The 16,998-nt window shown below is 51.5% G+C and overlaps 1 protein-coding gene across 17 annotated transcripts in view; it reads right to left on the bottom strand.

Moving 5' to 3' along the window:
- Window positions 1-277: 277 nt before the first annotated feature.
- Window positions 278-16,998, bottom strand: part of GTF2IRD1 (GTF2I repeat domain containing 1) — a 151,954-nt gene continuing 135,233 nt past the window's right edge. For 13 of the 17 annotated variants that reach the window (XM_024250255.3, XM_024250254.3, XM_024250256.3 and 10 more), the window contains 5 exons: window positions 14,411-14,488; window positions 13,328-13,520; window positions 9,307-9,344; window positions 3,163-3,299; window positions 278-1,306 (listed from right to left, as the gene is read on the bottom strand). In XM_024250255.3, the coding sequence (XP_024106023.2) occupies window positions 1,238-1,306; window positions 3,163-3,299; window positions 9,307-9,344; window positions 13,328-13,520; window positions 14,411-14,488 (515 nt within the window). In that variant the 3' untranslated portion in view covers window positions 278-1,237. The other 4 variants (XM_024250251.3, XM_063725682.1, XM_063725692.1 and 1 more) reach the window with 1 other exon arrangement.

The raw sequence follows: 16,998 nt of genomic DNA on the forward strand, positions 1-16,998 counted from the left end.
AGGCGTGAGCCACCGCACCCGGTCTACAAACCCCTTTTTGAAGGTGCCTCCCATCCAGCCACAGTGCTTCACCGGGATGGGCCCCTCCCTCTCTGACATTTACCATATTTAACACTTTTTTTTTTTTTTTTGAGACAGGTTCTTGCTTTGTCGCCCAGGCTGGAGTGCAGTGGTGTAATCACGACTCACTACAACCTCAACCATCTTTACTCAAGCAATCCTTCTCCTGCCTCAGCCTCCTGGGTAGCTGGACTCCAGGTGTGTGCACCACCACGCCTGGCTAATTTTTGTGGTTTTTTTTTTTTTTTTTTGAGACGGAGTTTTGTTCTTGTTGCCCCAGCTGCAGTGCAATGGTATGGTCTCAGCTCACTGCAACCTCTGCCTCCCAGGTTCAAGTGATTCTCCTGCCTCAGCCTCCTGAGTAGCTGGGATTACAGGCACCTGCCACCACACCCGGCTAATTTTTGCATTTTTAGTAGAGACGGGGTTTCACCATGTTGGCAAGGCTGGTCTCGAACTCCTGACCTCAGGTGATCCACCCGCCTCGGCCTCCCAAAGTGCTGGGATTACAGGCGTGAGCCATCATGCTCGGCCTCATTTTTGTATTTTCATACAGACAGGGTCTCCCTATGTTGCCCAGGCTAGTCTCAGACTCCTGACCTCAGGTGATTCACCTGCCTCAGCCTCCCAGAGTGCTGGGATTACAGGTGTGAGCCACATTTAACATTTTCTAGAGAAAGTGTTCCATTATGTTGCCTAGTTGGTCTCAATCTCCTGGCCTCAAGCAATCCACCCACCTCGACCTCCCAAAGTGCTGGGATTCCAGGCGTGAGCCACCACGCCCAGCCCCGTGGCTTTTCTTCCGTGGCTTTTCTTCTTGAGGTCACATGCTCCCAGGAGCACAGAGAGCTCTGAGGTCTTCCTGGACACTACCTCTGCTGTGATGAGGAAGGAGGGCCTTGGCAGGCCACCTGAGCTGCATTTCCTGACCCTGTCCCCAGTGACAGCTGCGGCCACAATCCAAATGAGAACATGAAACAGTGACCGTAAAAGTAAAGGCAACACTCTTTTTTTTTTTTCTTTTTTTACTTATTTAAAAAGGCCTTGGTGGCAGGAATATAGTGTAAAAATCATTGGAAAAACTAAAAGGCATCGATACATATCCGAATATACATTTTGTACATAAATTACATTTCCTTTAGTCTTTCTGAGTGAGGTCCTGATTCAGTACTGAGGTCTAGTAATTAAGAGGTCCCGGGAGCTGCACGTTCAGGCCGGCATAGTCCACCATGTACATTGGCCATTGCTAGAGAGAGGGACAAAGGGACTGGGTTAGGACTCCAGGTGATGCGGAACAAACCCAAAATGCTTAGTTCTGCTTTTGGAAGGCTTTCTCAGAGGCTATTTACTTATATTTTTTATTTTTTTGAGATGGAGTCTCACTCTTCTGCCCAGGCTGGAGTGCAGTGACACAATCTCGGCTCACTGCAACCTTGGCCCCCCGGGTTCAAGCGAGTCTCCTGCCTCAGCCTCCTGAGTAGCTGGGATTATAGGCGCCCGCAACCATGCCCGGCTAATTTTTCTATTTTTAGTAGAGACGGGGTTTTGCCATGTTGGCCAGGCTGGTCTTGAACTCCTGAACCTCAAGTGATCCGCCTGCCTCGGCCTCCCAAAGTGCTAGGATTACAGGCGTGAGCCACCACACCCAGCCTATTTATTTATTTTTGAGATGGAGTCTCATTCTCTTGCCCAGGCTGGAGTGCAATGGCATGATCTTGGCTCACTGCAGCCTCAATCCCCTCGGGCTCAAATGATCCTCCTGCCCCAGCCTCCCAAGTAGCTGCGACCACAGGCAAGTGCCACCATGCCTGGCTAATTATTATTATTATTATTATTTTTTTTTTTTTCTGAGACAGAGTTTCACTCTTGTCGCCCAGGCTGCAGTGCAATGGCGTGACCTCGGCTCATTGCAACCTCCGCCTCCCAGGTTCAAGCGATTCTCCTACCTCAGCCTCCCGAGTAGCTGGGATTACAGGCATGTGCCACTATGCCCGGCTAATTTTGTATTTTTAGTAGAGAAGGGGTTTCTCCGTGTTGGTCAGGCTGGTCTCAAACTCCTGACCTCAGGTGATCTGCCCACCTTGGTCTCTCAAAGTGCTGGGATTAGAGATGTGAGCCACTGTGCCCGGCCTTTTTTCTTTCCTTTTTAAAAACATTTTATTTATTTATTTATTTATTTATTTTGAGATGGAGTTTCGCTCTTGTTGCCCAGGCTGGAGTGCAATGGCACGATCTCGGCTCACTGCAACCTCCACCTCCCAGGTTCAAGTGATTCTCCTGCCTCAGCCTCCCTAGTAGCTGGGACTACAGGCATGCACCACCACGCCCGGCTAATTTTTGTATTTTTAGTAGAGACGGGGTTTCACCATGTTGGCCAGGCTGGTCTCGAACTCCTGACCTCAGGTAATCCACCCATGTTAGCCTCCCAAAGTGCTGGGATTACAGGTGTGAGCCACCGTGCCTGGCCAGTGACATTTCTTTTTTTTTTTTCTTTTTTGAGAGGGAGTTTTGCTCTGTCACCCAGGCTGGAGTGCAGTGGCGCAGTCTCGGCTCACCGCAACCTCCGCCTCCCAGGTTCAAGTGATTCTCCTGCCTCAGCCTTCTGAGTAGCTGGGATTACAGGCATGTGCCACTATGCCCAGCTAATTTTGTATTTTTAGTAGAGATGGGGTTTCTCCGTGTTGGTCAGGCTGGTCTCGAACTCCTGACCTCAGGTGATCCACCCGACTCGGCCTGCCAAAGTGCTGGGATTACAGGCGTGAGCCACTGCGCCCACCGGCCAGTGACATTTCTTTTCATGTCTCCAGCTCTGGTGCAGCTGAAGGGCATGGGCAGGTCCCTTCCTGGACCTCAGCCGGCCCATCTGCCCAGCGGGGATGTGAATTCCTGCCTGAGTGCCTGTGAGTACCCCATGAGAAGGATGGGCTACCTCTTGGGTGAGACAGGTGGATGCATCTATAACCCCTGAGGCTGGAAGGTCCCCCTTCAAAGCCCAGTGCCTCCCCGTCCCCTGGGCCCACATCCCAGAGTAGACGGCCCTGCCCGATGGAGGGGTGAGGGCCACAGAGACGAGTGCTGGAGTCCAAATCTGTGCAACTTTACCACGAGCGAGATCTGGTTGGCCGATGCCACTGAATCCGGGTTAGAGGACGAGGAAGAGGAAGACGAGGAGGAAGAGGACACGGAATTTCCTTCTGAGACCCGCTTTCTCTTGCGCTTGGGAATGCTGCTGTCTTTGGCTGGAAGGAGGGGAAAAGGCTGTTGACACTGGAAGCTGAGGCTTTTCTGTCTCAGCCTCCTGAGCTCCCTGGAAAAGTGTTCTGTCTTAAGATTTTGAGTCCCCCTTTCAGGATTTCAGGCTCCTGGTCCCCTGGGGGTCAGAGCCTACCTGTCCAGAGCCCACATGTCCAGCCTCCTTCCCAAAGCAAGCCCGAGGGCCCACTCTCCCCAGCCTCCTGCTCTTCCTGGCCTGCCTGCCTTTGCTAACAACCGTATCCTCATCCCCATGTGTCCCTCCTCCTCCCCAGCAAGCTCACCCCTCAGGCCCCACGTCCTCTCTCTTACTGTTTTTTTTGAGACGGAGTCTCACTCTGTCACCCAGCCTTGAGTGCAGTGGCGCGATCTCGGCTCACTGCAACCTCCACCTCCTGGGTTCAAGAGATTCTAGTGCCCGAGCCTCCCAAGTAGCTGGGATTATAGTCATCTGCCATCACGCCCAGCTAATTTTTTTGTATTTTTAGTAGAGATGGGGTTTCACCACGTTGGGCAGGCAGCTCTTGAACTCCTGACCTCAAGTGATCCATCCACCGTGGCCTCCCAAAGTGCTGGGATTATAGGCATGAGCCATCGAACCTGGCCTATATTGTTTTTTAGGGTCTCACTCTGTTGCCCAGGCTGCAGTGCAGTGGTGCAATCGTAGCTCACTGCAGCCTCCAAATCCTGGGCTCAAGCAACCCTTCCACCTCAGGTTCCCAAGTAGCTGGGACTATAGGTGCACATCCTCATGCCTGGCTAACTTTTTGTATTTTTGCATCATTATGTTGCCCAGGCTGGTCTCAAATTCCCAACCTCAAGCAATCCTCCTGCCTCAGCCTCCCCAAATGCTGAGATTACAGGCATGAGCCACCGTGCCTGGCTCATGGCAACAATATTAATCGCATTCTCAGTTTCTGAGTATTTTCTGGGTGCTGGGCACTGTGCTAAATGCTTTGCACATTGTCTCCTGGGATCCTCCCAGCAACCCTCCAAGATCCTATTCACATTTCACTCATGAGCACCCGAAGGGGCAGGGCTGTTAAAGGACTTTCTCCAAGGCCAAGTCTGCGTGGCTCCAGAGGCCACATTCTTTCCTGGGCTCTTTAAGGCTGCGAGGGGATGTGGGGCCCCAGGAGAGGCTCTGGAAGTTCTGGGGAGGCTGGGACTGCAGGCTAGGTGGTCCAGGGAGGGCATAAAGAGGACCTGGGGCCGGGCGCAGTGGCTCACACTGGTAATCCCAGCACTTTGGGAGACCAAGGTGGGTGGATTGACTGAGGTCAGGAGTTCGAGACCAGCCTGGCCAACATGGTGAAGGTGAAACCCTGTCTCTACTAAAATACAAAAAAATTGTATTGCTATGGTTATCACTAATGTATGGTGGTCCTGAGTGGAGAGTTCACAGGTGCAAGTAGACAGGCAGTGCCCCAGTGAAAGAAACTCTGGTTTAGAATCAGAAGTCCTAAGTTCAGATTTCACTGTGGCCGCTTACTATTATCACTGTGTGAATCTGGGAAAACTGATGAACCTCTCTGAGTCTCACATCACTGTGAGACTCAAAAAACACCGCATGCATAAAAGAACCCAGCACCTAGTTCAGCACGGAGCAGGGGTTGGCAGGTGTTTTTGCGGTTGCTGGATTAACTTGAGGTGAAGATGTAAGCACGTCCTGATTGGATGGGTTACTGCATAGAAACCTCGCCCAGCCCAATAAAGAAGGGCTTTTTTTTTGTCTTTTTGAGACAAGGTCTCACTCTGTCACCCATGCTGGAGTGCAGTGGTGTGGTCTTGGCTCACTGCAACCTCCACCTCCCAAGCTCAAGCGATCCTCCTGCCTCAGCCTCCCTACAGGTGCACACCACCCTGCCTGGCTAATTTTTTGTAGAGATGGGGTCTCTGTATGTTGCCCAGTCTGGTCTTGAACTCCTGGGCTCAAAGAATTCTCCTGCTTCAGCCTCCCAAAGTGCTGGGATTACAGAGTTGAGCCACTGCACTCAGCCCACCGGAAGGGTCTTAATGACACAGAGTAAGGGCAGGCTGGGTCCATGGGGTAAATGTCTCTTCAACTGGTGGAGAAAAGTCAGAAACTGGGGGTCTGTGATGAGGCATAGAGACCCTGGGAAAGAGAAGACCCTGGAGGCAGAAGGAGCCCAGGCTATGAGTCAGAGGGATTTTTGTGGGAGATTCCACATGAAAAAGAAGTCAGAGGCTGCCCCACCCTCTGCCTCAGACTGGTCCATGGGCTGTGGCCATCCTTGAGTCACCATGAGGGATGGCCACACTGGAGGGAGTGGTGGATGTGGGTGACAGTATCCACCCTCTGGGCATCTGTCCCAAATCCTCCTGAGGCTTTCATGTGGCCTTCTGTGTCTCTGCCATGTTTTTTTTTTTGGTTTTTTTTTTGAGACAGAGCCTGGCTGTGTTCCCCAGGCTGGAGTACAGTAGTGCGATCTCGGCTCACTGCAACTGTTGCTTCCTGGGTTCAAATGATTCTCCTGCCTCAGTCTCCTGAGTGACTTGGATTACAGGCGCCCACCACCACCCCCGGCTAATTTTTTTTTGGATTTTAGTAGAGACAGGGTTTCGTCATGTTGGCCAGGCTGGTCTCGAACTCCTGACCTCAAGTGATCCACCTGCCTCCCTGCCTCAGCCTCCCAAAAGTGTTGGGATTACAGGCGTGAGCCACTGCGCCCAGCCTCGTCTCTGCCTTTGACCTGAGAGTAAACCAAATCGCCTCCAGATCCGTGTGTTCAGTGCCAGGCCTGACCCTTGTAACTGGCTTTTTTTTTCTGGAAACAGGGTCTCACTCTGTCGCCCAGGCTGGAGCGCAGTGGCACAATCATAGCTCACTGCAGCCTCCACCTTCCGGCCTCAAGCACTCCTCCTGCCTCATCCTCTTGAGTTGCTGGGACAACAGGTACGTGCCACCATGCCTGGCTAATTTTTAATTTTTTTTGCAGAGACGGGGGGGGTCTCATTTTATGGTCCAGGCTTTGACCAGCTCTTGATGGAAGGAGGTGGCTTCTAGCTGGGCTGTGCCACCCCAGGCTGTGGAGTTCCAGGTGAACCTGGTCCTGACAGGAATCAGGGCCTTGGGTCTCAGGTCAGGTTGTGGCGTGGACTTGCTGAATCCTATCACTGTCCCCGCTGAGCAACCATACTGGGCCGTGTGGCCCACGGTGGTCTATTGTTCAGATGGGTGGTCCTGAGAGCAGGGTCTACACAGTGTCTGACTATGTGGCCTGGGCAAGTCCCTGGGCATCTCTGTGCCTCAGCTTCCCAGCTGTACAATGAGGTGGGGTAAGATTAGATCAGTATTTTTTTTCTTCTTTTTTTATTTCTTAGGAGATGGGGTCTCGGCCAGGCACAGTGGCTTGCGCCTGTAATCCCAGCACTTTGGGATGCTGGGGTGGGAGGATCACTTGAGGTCAGGTGTTTGAGACCAGCCTGGCCAACATGGTGAAACCTCGCCTCTACTAAAAATACAAAAAATGAGCTGGGTGTGGTGGTGCATGCCTGAAGTCCCAGCTACTTGGGAGGCTAAGGCATGAGAATTGCTTGAACTCAGGAGGCAGAGGTTGCAGTGAGCCAAGACTGCAAGATTGACTCCAGGCTCAGCGACAGAGCGAGACTCTGTCTTGAAAAGAAAAAGAAAAAAAAAAAAAAAAAAAGGCCGGGAGCAGTGGCTCACGCCTGTAATCCCAGCACTTTGGGGGGGCCGAGGTGGGCAGATCATGAGGTCAGGAGTTCGAGAGCAGCCTGGCCAACACGGTGAAACCCCGTCTCTACTAAAAATACAAAAAAATAGCTGGGCGTGGTGGCAGGCGCCTGTAATCCCAGCTACTTGGGAAGCTGAGGCAGGAGAATCGCTTGAACCCGGGAGGCAGAGGTTGCAGTGAGCTGAGATCGTGCCACTGCACTCCAGCCTGGGCGACAGAGCGAGACTCTGTCTCAGGGGGGAAAAAAAAAAAAAAAAACAGAGAGATGGGGTCTCATTCTGTCATCCAGGCAGGACGGCATAATCATAGCTCACTGCAGCCTTAAACTCTTGGGCTCAAGTGATCCTCCGGCCTCAGCCTCCTGTGTAGCTGGGACTACAAGTGCCTACTACTATGCCCGGCTAATTTTTAGAAAAAACTTTTTGGTCTACGGCCATACCACCCCGAACGTGCCCGATCTTGCCTGATCTCAGGAGCGAAGCAGGGTCGGGCCTGGTTAGTACTTGGATGGGAGAAGAAACTTTTTGTAGACACAAGGTCTCACTATGTTGCCCAGGTTGGTCTCAAACTCCTGGACTCAAGCAATCCTCCCACTTAGGCCTCCCAAACTGCTGGGATTAGAGGCGTGAGCCACCACACCTGGCCAATCAATGTTTCTTTTTCTTTTTCTTTTTGAGATAGAGTCTTGCTCTGTCACCCAGCCTGGAGGGCAGTGGTGTGATCTCGACTCACTGCAACCTCTGCCTCCTGGGCTAAAGTGATTTTCCCACCTCGGACTCCCAAGTAGCTGGGACTATAGGCGTGCACCACCATGCTAGGCTAATATTTTTTTCTTTTTCTTTTTCTTTTTTTTTTTTTTTTGAGACAGAGTCTTGCTCTGTTGCTCAGGCTGGAGTGCAGTGGCATAATCTTGGCTCACTGCAACCTCTGTCTCCTAGGTTCAAGCGATCCTCCTACCTCAGCACCCCAGTAGTTGGGATTACAGGCACGCGCCACCATGCCTGGCTAATTTTTGTATTTTTAGTAGAGACATTGTTTAGCATGTTGAACAGGCTGGTCTCGAACTCTTGACCTCAGGTGATCTACCCACCTTGGCCTCCCAAAGTGCTGTGATTACACGCGTGAGCCACCACGCCCAGCCCTAATTTTTCTATTTTCAGTTGAAATTGGGTTTCATCATGTTGGCTAGTCTGGACTCGAACTCCTGATCTCAAGTGATATGCCTGCCTCGGCCTCCCAAAGTGCTGGGATTACAGGTGTGAGCCTCCGCGCCTGGCCCAGTCAGTGTTTCTTAATCGGGTGCACATCATAGTCACTAGGGAGTACTTTCTCCCAAGTCCCATCATACACCTTAATCAGAACCATCATGCCAGGTGGCCCCCAGGTGCCTAGTGAAAGGTTCTGTATAACCCGCAGATGCCAGCAGAACGGAGGGGGTCCGGCCAGTCTCGGGCAGTGCCTGCCTGCCTCACCCCTGTTGGTCACGTGCTACCCCTCTGCTACCCAGGAGGCCTCCATGATCCTCCCTGAGGCCCAGCCTGCGTCTTGTCCTTCTAGCTGACCTCATACACTCATTAGTGCTATGGCAGGGCCTCCCCTCTGCAGGCACCTGCAGATTTCCGGGGGCCTCTTGGGGATACCTGGCTCTGTTCATAAAGACCTCAGGCTCCCTGGGGAGGCCCCAGAGTGGAGAGGGGCTATGTTTTTCTCAAGGTGGTCAGCCATCTATTGCATACCCACCTGGACCACATCTATCTCTGCCTTTAAAAAATTTTTTTATTAAAATTTTTTTTTTTTAGAGACAGGGTCTCGCTCTGTTGCTCAGGCTGGAGTGCAGTGCTATACTCATAACTCATTGCAGCCTCCAACTCCTGGTATTTCTGCCTTTTTCTTTCTTTTCTTTTTTTTTTTTTTTTTTTTTGAGATGGAGTCTTGCTCTGTCACCCAGGCTGGAGTGCAGGGGTGCGATCTCAGTTCACTGCAACCTCTGCCTCCCGGGTTCACGCAATTCTCCTGCCTCAGTCCCCGGAGTAGCTGAGATTACAGGTGCTCACCACCACGCCCCGCTAATTGTTGTATTTTTAGTAAAGACGGGGTTTCACCATGTTGCTCAGGCTGGTCTTGAACTCCTGACCTCAAGTGATCTGCCTGCCTCGGCCTCCCAAAGTGCTGGGATTACAGGCATGAGCCACTGCGCCCGGCTCTACCTTTTTTCAAAAGGAACAGTCTCTAGTCCCCACAGGGCAGAAGGGTGGCTTCTTCACCTCCGACTCACCTGGCACCTTGGCATCATTGCAGATTTCTGCAAAGGGTCTGAAAAAGAAAGAAATGTGGTGGCAGTTAGAAAATGAGGTTTTCCCCTCCTTTTTTTTTTTGAGATGGAGTCTCACTCGGTTGCCCAGGCTGAAGTGTAGTGGCGCAATTTCGGCTCACTGCAGCCTCTACCTCCTGGGTTCACGCCGTTCTCCTGTCTCAGCCTCCCGAGTAGCTGGGACTACAGGCGCCCGCCACCATGCCTGGCTAAGTTTTATATTTTTAGTAGAGATGGGGTTTCACCATGTTGGCCAGGTTGGTCTTGAACTCCTGACCTCAGGTGATCTGCCTGCCTCTGCCTCCCAAAGTGCTGGGATTACAGGCATGAGCCATTGCGTCTGGCGTTTTCCCCTCCTTCTCACCTGCTCCCTGAGATGTGCTGCTGCTGCTGCTGGGGGAGCCCGGTAAGACCGAAATAAAAATGGGGGGCACACCGTCCCAACAGAGCATCCCCCATATAGGCCCTGGATGATGGGCCTGTGCTGGCAAATCTTTCCTCTGGGTCTGCTGTCCTCATCTATAAAGCGAGGATGTTGTCTGACCAAGTGATCAGAAATGTGTGCCCAGATTTATGCAAGTGGATATTCATCCCAGCATTATTATCAATTATTATTTTTGAGACAGAGTCTCACTCTTTTGCCCAGGCTGGAGTTCAGTGCTGCCATCCTAGCTCACTGCAGCCTCGAACTCCTGGGCTCAGTCGATCCTCCTGCCTCAGCCTCCCAGTAGCTGGGAATGCAGATGCACACCACCATGCCCGGCTAATTTTTATTTTTATTAATTAATTTTTTTTTTTGAGATGGAGTCTTGCTTTGTTGTCCAGACTGGTGTGCTGTGGCGTGGTCTCAGCTCACTGCAACCTCCACCTCCCGGGTTCAAGCGATTGTCCTGCCTCAGCCTCCCCAGTAGCTGAGATTACAGGCGTGTACCACCATGCCCGGCTAATTTTTTGTATTTTTAGTAGAGATGGGATTTCACTATGTTGGCCAGGCTGGTCTCGAAATCCTGACCTCGTGAACCGCCCACCTTGGCCTCCCAAAGTGCTGGGATTACAGGCACGAGCCACCATGCCCAGCCTATTTTTATTTTTTGAGACAGAATCTTACTCTGTCGCCCAGGCTGGAGTGCAGTGGTGCGGTCTTGGCTCACTGCAACCTCTGCCTCCCAGGTTCAAGCAATTCTCCTGTCTTAGTCTCCTGAGTAGCTGGGACTACAGGTGCATGCCACCACACTTGGCTAATTTTTTTTTTTTTTCTTTTTTGAGATGGAATCTCGCACTGTCATCCAGGCTGGAGTGCAGTGACACTATCTTGGCTCACTGCAAGCTCCGCCTCCCAGGTTCACGCCATTCTCTTGCCTCAGCCTCCTGAGTAGCTGGAACTACAGGTTCCCTCCACCATGCCCGGCTAACTTTTTGTATTTTTAGTGGAGACGGGGTTTCACCATGTTAGCCAGGATGGTCTCGATCTCTTGAGCTTGTGATCCGCCAGCCTCAGCCTCCCGAAGTGCTGGGATTACAGGCATGAGCCACTGCGCCTGGCCCAATTTTTGTATTTTTTTTTTTTTTTAGTAGAGATGAGGTTTCACCATATTGGTCAGGCTGGTCTCGAACTCCTGACCTCAGGTGATCCACCCACCTTGGCCTCCCAAAGTGCTGGGAGTACAGGTGTGAGCTACCACACCTGGCCGTTTTCCTGCATTTTCTAGTTGTTACTTCAGGGGGTGAACTGTCTGTGGGAGAAAGAAAACCTCCACTTTTTGATTTTGAACGATTTGTTTTTTTTTGACACATGCAAATATTATCTTAATTGTAAAAAACATGTAGGCCAGGCACAGTGGCTCATGTTTGTAATCCCAGCACTTTGGGAGGCCAAGACAGGCGGATCACTTAAGGTCAGGAGTTCCAGACCAGCCTGGCCAACATGGTGAAACCCTGTCTCTATAAAAATACAAAAATTAGCCAGGTGTAGTGGCGGGCACCTGTGATCCCAGCTATTTGGGAGGCTGAGGCATGAGAATTGCTTGAATCCGGGAGGCAGAGGTTACAGTGAGCCAAGATGGCGCCACTGCACTCCAGCCTGGGCGATAGAGCAAGACCTCATCTCAAAAAAACGAAGAAACAAAACACATAATATAACATTGAAGGCGGGCCGGGCATGGTGGCTCAAGCTTGTAATCCCAGCACTTTAGGAGGCCGAGGTGGGCAGATCACTTGAGGTAGGGAGTTTGAGACCAGCCTGACCAACATAGAGAAACCCTGTCTCTATTAAAAATACAAAATTAGCTGGGGTGGTGGTGCATGCCTGTAATCCCAGCTACTCAGGAGGCTGAGGCAGGAGAATTGCTTGAATCTGGGAGGTGGAGGTTGCAGTGAGCTGAGATCGCGCCATCGCACTCTAGCCTGAGTAACAAGAGCAAAACTCCATCTTAAAAAAAAAAGAAAGAAATACACCACAGGCCAGGTGTGGTGGCTGACCCCCATAATCCCAGCACTTTGAAAGGCCGATGTGGGAGGATGGCTTGAGCCCAGAAGTTCGAGACTAGCCTGTGCAATACAAAAAAAAAGAAAAAAAAAAAAAAAGGCGGGGGCGGGGCTGGGCGTGGTGACTCATGCCTGTAATCACAGCACTTTGGGAGGCTGAGGCGGGTGGATCACCTGAGGTCAGGAGTTTGAGACCAGCCCGACCAATATGGTGAAACCCCGTCTTTACTAAAAATACAAAAAAAAAAAATTAGCCAGGTGTAGTGGTGTGTGCCTGTAGTGCCAGCTACTTGGGAGTCTGAGAAAGGAGAATTGCTTGAACCTGGGAGGTGGAGGTTGCAGTGAGCTGAGATCACGCCACTGCACTCCAGCCAGTGCAACAGAACGAGAGTCCATCTCAAAAAGAAAGTAATAATATATTAATAAAATAATAATTTAAAAATATAAAGAAATGCATCAGTGTTGACTTTCAGTAGGAGAGTTACAGCTATCTTCTTTTGTTCTATCTTTTTGTATTTTCCAGGTTGCTTTGTGTATTATTCTGAAAATAATCAAATAATCTATTGTATTAAAAAAAGACTGGGCTGCACAGTTTGGGTGCGGTGGCTCACGCCTGTAACCCCAGCACTTTGGGAGGCCGAGGTGGGAGGATCACTTGAGCTTAGGAGTTCAAGACCAGCCTGGGCAATACAGTGAGACCCTGTTGAGGCTGCACTGGGCCATGATCATACCTCTGTACTCCTGCCTGGGCAACAGAATGAGACCCTGTCTCAAAACAAAAACCAAAACCCAAAAGATTGTAAGGATATATGGTATAATAGTAATAATGGAGGCTGGGTGCAGTGACTCATGCCTGTAATCCCAGCACTTTGGGAGGCTGAGGCGGGCAGATCACTTCAGGTCAGGAGTTCGAGACCAACCTGGCCAACAGGGTGAAACTCCATCTCTACCAAAAAATACAAAAATTAGCCGGTGTGGTGGTGCACACCTGTAATCCCAGCTACTTGGGAGGCTGAGGCACGAGAATCGGTTGAACTCAGGAGGTGAAGCTTGCAGTGAGCTGAGATCATGCCACTGCACTCCAGCCTGGGTGACAGAGCAAGACTCTGTCTCAAAAAAAAAAAAAGAGAATCACTGAGACCATGGAATTATAATTATTCTAAAAATATAATAAATATTCATATTTAAATATAAACATATTTAAACATATTTAAATATAAATATGTTAAAAATCAGAATTGTATAGTCAGAAAAAGTCAAATTTAATTAAAACATGTTTCATTTTTGTTTTTTCCCCAACGAACAAATGAAATATCTAAAAAAAATCTTTAAAAATAAGTAAATGTCCTTGAGTATTGAAGTTGTATGTTTCAGGAGAAAGAGGCAGCAACTATTACAGTACACCTGGGTCTGGATCCCAGCTGATCCACCGTGACCTTGACTTTTACCCTCCCCATGGCCGCGCCATCTGTGTTCCCTGTTCCAGAGGCCGGGCACTCACTGGAGCTGGTTAATGATGACCATGCGGACATGCTCTCGGGCCTTCAGGATCTTCTCCAGCCGGTGGATGTCGTATGTGTTGGGGTTCCGGAAGGGGATGTCATCAGGCAGACCCGTGACCTCCACGGCGTCTGGGCTGTCCCGGATTAGTTTATAAGGGACCAGCACCGGCCGGTTCAGGCCCAGGGCCTCACCTAGAGGGCACGGGAAGTCACAGTGAGGAAAGATGTCTCCTGCCAACGGCAAAGCCCTCTAGGGAAAGGGCTGGAGTCTGGTCCGCCCTAGCCCAGCAGCCATCACACCCAGAGAGTTTAAAAATCAAGATCCTGGCCAGGCGCAGTGGCTCACGCCTGTAATCCCAGCACTTCGGGAGGCTGAGGCAGGAGGATCACGAGGTCAGAGATCGAGACCATCCTGGCTAACATGGTAAAACCTCGTCTCTACTAAAAAAATAAAAATAAATTAGCCGGGCGTGGTGGTGGGCGCCTGTAGTCCCAGCTACTCGTGAGGCTGAGGCAGGAGAATGACGTGAACCCAGGAGGTGGAGCTTGCAGTGAGTGGAGATCCCGTCACTGCACTCCAGCCTGGGCAACAGAGCGAGACTCTGTCTCCAAAAAAAAAAAAAAAAAAAAAAAATTCAAGACCTACAGGCTGGGCATGGTGGCTCACACCTGTAATCCTGGCACTTTGGGAGGCCAAGGCAGGAGGATCGCTTGAACTCACAAGATCAAGACCAGTCTGGGCAACATAGTGAAACCTTGTCTCTACTAAAAATAGAAAAATTAGCCAGGACTGTTGGTGCACGCCTGTAGTCCCAGCTACTTGGGAGGCTGAGGCAGGAGGATCACCTAGGCCCAGGAGGTGGAGGCTGCAGTGAGCGGAGATACACCACTGTACTCCAGCTTGGGCAACAGAGTGAGACCCTGTTTTAAAAAAAAAATCAACATACCCAAAATGTGGGTCACGGGCAGAGGAGCAGGCAGCCAGCTGGGGGCTCCTGAAAGCGAGGCTGGCTGCAGAGGGAGGCCCCCCACCACCCCCGGGAGGAGGGCTTGGTGTGCTGATCCTGACCACAGGCACTAACCGTATTTCTCGTTGAAGAGTTCCTTCACCTGCTCCCGCAGGATCACCTTCTCCCCGAGTCTGTTGGCGTCATCTTCATCTACAAGAGGAAGACAAGGGGGCATAAGAGTTGGCACCGGCTTGGCCACTGGACCTGCTGCTTCTCCCACCAGGTGTCCCTGACCTGCCAAAACATTACATTTTCTGCAGGGCCAACCCACTCCTATGTAGCTGTTTTTTTTTTTTTTCTTTTGAGACAGAGTCTCGCTCTGTTGCCCAGGCTGGAGTGCAGTGGTGTGATCTCAGCTCACTGCAACCTCTGCCTTCTGGGTTCAAGCGAATTCTCCTGCCTCACCATCCCAAGTAGCTGGGATCACAGGCATGTGCCACCATGCCCAGCTAATTTTTGTATTTTTAGTAGAGATGGGGTTTCACCATGTTGCCCAGGCTGGTCTCAAACTCCTGGGCTCAGGTGATCCACCCGCCTCAGCCTCCCAAAATGCTGGGATTATAGGCGTGAGCCACTGTGACCGGCTGCAGCTGGTTTCTAGCCTCAGTTGTTGGTCTGTCCATCCATCCATTTTTCTTTTTTTGAGACTCGGTCTTGCTCTGTCACCCAGGCTGGAAGGCAGCAGTGGATCATAGATAGCTCACGGCAGCCTCCAACTCTCAGGCTCAAGTGATCCTCCTGCCTCAGCCTCCTGAGTAGCTGGGAATACAGATGTGTGCCACCATGCCTAATTTTTTAAAGTTTTTGTACAGATGGAGTCTCGTTATGTTGCCCAGGCTGAAGTGATCCTCTTGCTTTGCCCTCCCAAAGTTCAGGAATTACAGATGTGAGCCACGGTGGCCAGCCCATCCCACATTTTTTTTATCAGTGTCCCCAGCACAGGCCCTGTGTTGGGCACAAAGCAACCTAAAAGGAAGAGGCAGGGCTGCTTCCCTGAGGGGCTGGCTCCCAGCCAGAGGGGGTGTCATCTGGTCACCAAAGTACAACAGGACACACTTAGGAGACAAGGGGCATGAATCAGGGTGCCCACCCTGTCTGGGCAAGTCTGGGGAGACCTCCCCCAGGAGAGAAGGTTGCTTGAATGGGCTCTCAAGGCCTGACATGGTGGCTCATGCCTATAATCCCAGCACTTTGGGAGGCAGAGGCAGACAGATCACTGGAGGCCAGGAGTTTGAGACCATTCTGGCCAACATGGTGAAACCCTGTCTGTACGAAAAATACAAAAAGATTAGCTGGGTGTGGTGGCGGACACCTGTAGTCCCAGCTATTCAGGAGGGTGAGGTAGGAGAATCGCTTGAGCCTGGGAGGTGGAGGTTGCAGTAAGCAGAGATCACATCACTGCAGTCCAGCCTGGGAGACAGAGATCTGTCTCAAACAAAAATGAAAACAAACAAAAAAACCGGGCTCCAAAAAGGCAGGTAGGAGTTTGTGAAGGATGGAGTGGCAGTGGGAAGACACCGGGGCAGAAGAACCAGCCGTGCATAGGCACTGAAGCATGAAAGATCTCGTGTTGGCCGGGTGTGGTGGCTCACGCCTGTAACCCCAGCACTGCGGGAGGCTGAAATGGGCAGATCACCAGAGGTCAGGAGTTCGAGACCACCCTGGCCAACACAGCGAAACCCCGTCTCTACTAAAAATAAAAAAATTAGCCGAGTGTGGTGGCGGGCACCTGTAATCCCAACTACTCAAGAGGTTGAGAAGAACTGCTTGAACCCAGGAGGCGGAGGTTGTAGTGAGCTGAGATCATGCCACTGCACTCCAGCCTGGGCAACAAGAGCGAAACTCTGTCTCAAAAAAAAAAAAAAAAAGAAAAAGAAAAGAAAAAAAAAAAAAAGAGAAAGATCCCGTGTCCTGGAAGTGGCTGAACTTTGGGGTGGTACAGGGGAGATGACTGATGGGCCTAGTGGGGTCCGTGCACAGGGGCCGGTGTGACTGTGCTGGGTTGTTGGAAATCCCCTGACTGCTCGCTGACCAAGGTCTGTGAATGAGAAACAGACCGTGTCTGGGAGTGTGGGGGCTGTGCATTCTCCCTGCTCACTGCCCAGGTAACCGTCACGGCCTATCTGCTGCTTGAGCCCTGGCGTGCTCCGCTCTCCCCTCCCTGTAGCCTAGAGGAGCTGCTGGGGTCAGTTAGCCCTGGAGATGGGGCCTGAGCTGGGCTGTAAGGCTGAGGGGGGGTTGGGCTGGAGATGGGGTCTGGGGCAGAGCTCTGCAGCAGCCTGTGGGCTTGTGCCAGGGTTGAGGACGGGGCTGGGATTGCAGGAAGGGTGGTTTGCATGTCCAACAGGAAATCTCCTCTCTGAGAAGCGTGGGGTCACATGGGCTGGGCCTCTGGGGCAGGCGGGTTGGGTAAGGGTGAGATGTTGGAGGGGTGGAGCTAGAAGCAGGCAGGGACCCAGGGCCGGATGATTCAGGGCAGAGCAGGGAGCAAAATGACTCCTGTTTTTTTTTCTTTTTGTTTTTCCAAGACAGAGTCTCACTCTGTTGCCCAGGCTGGAGTGCAGTGGCACGGTCTCGGTTCGCTGCAACCTCTGCCTCCCAGGTTCAAGCCATTCTCGTGCGTCAGCCTCCTGAGAGCTGGGACTACAGGCGCCTGCCAC

The sequence above is a fragment of the Pongo abelii genome, chromosome 6 (assembly GCF_028885655.2).
Source record: "Pongo abelii isolate AG06213 chromosome 6, NHGRI_mPonAbe1-v2.0_pri, whole genome shotgun sequence".
NCBI classification, from domain to species: Eukaryota; Metazoa; Chordata; class Mammalia; order Primates; family Hominidae; genus Pongo; species Pongo abelii.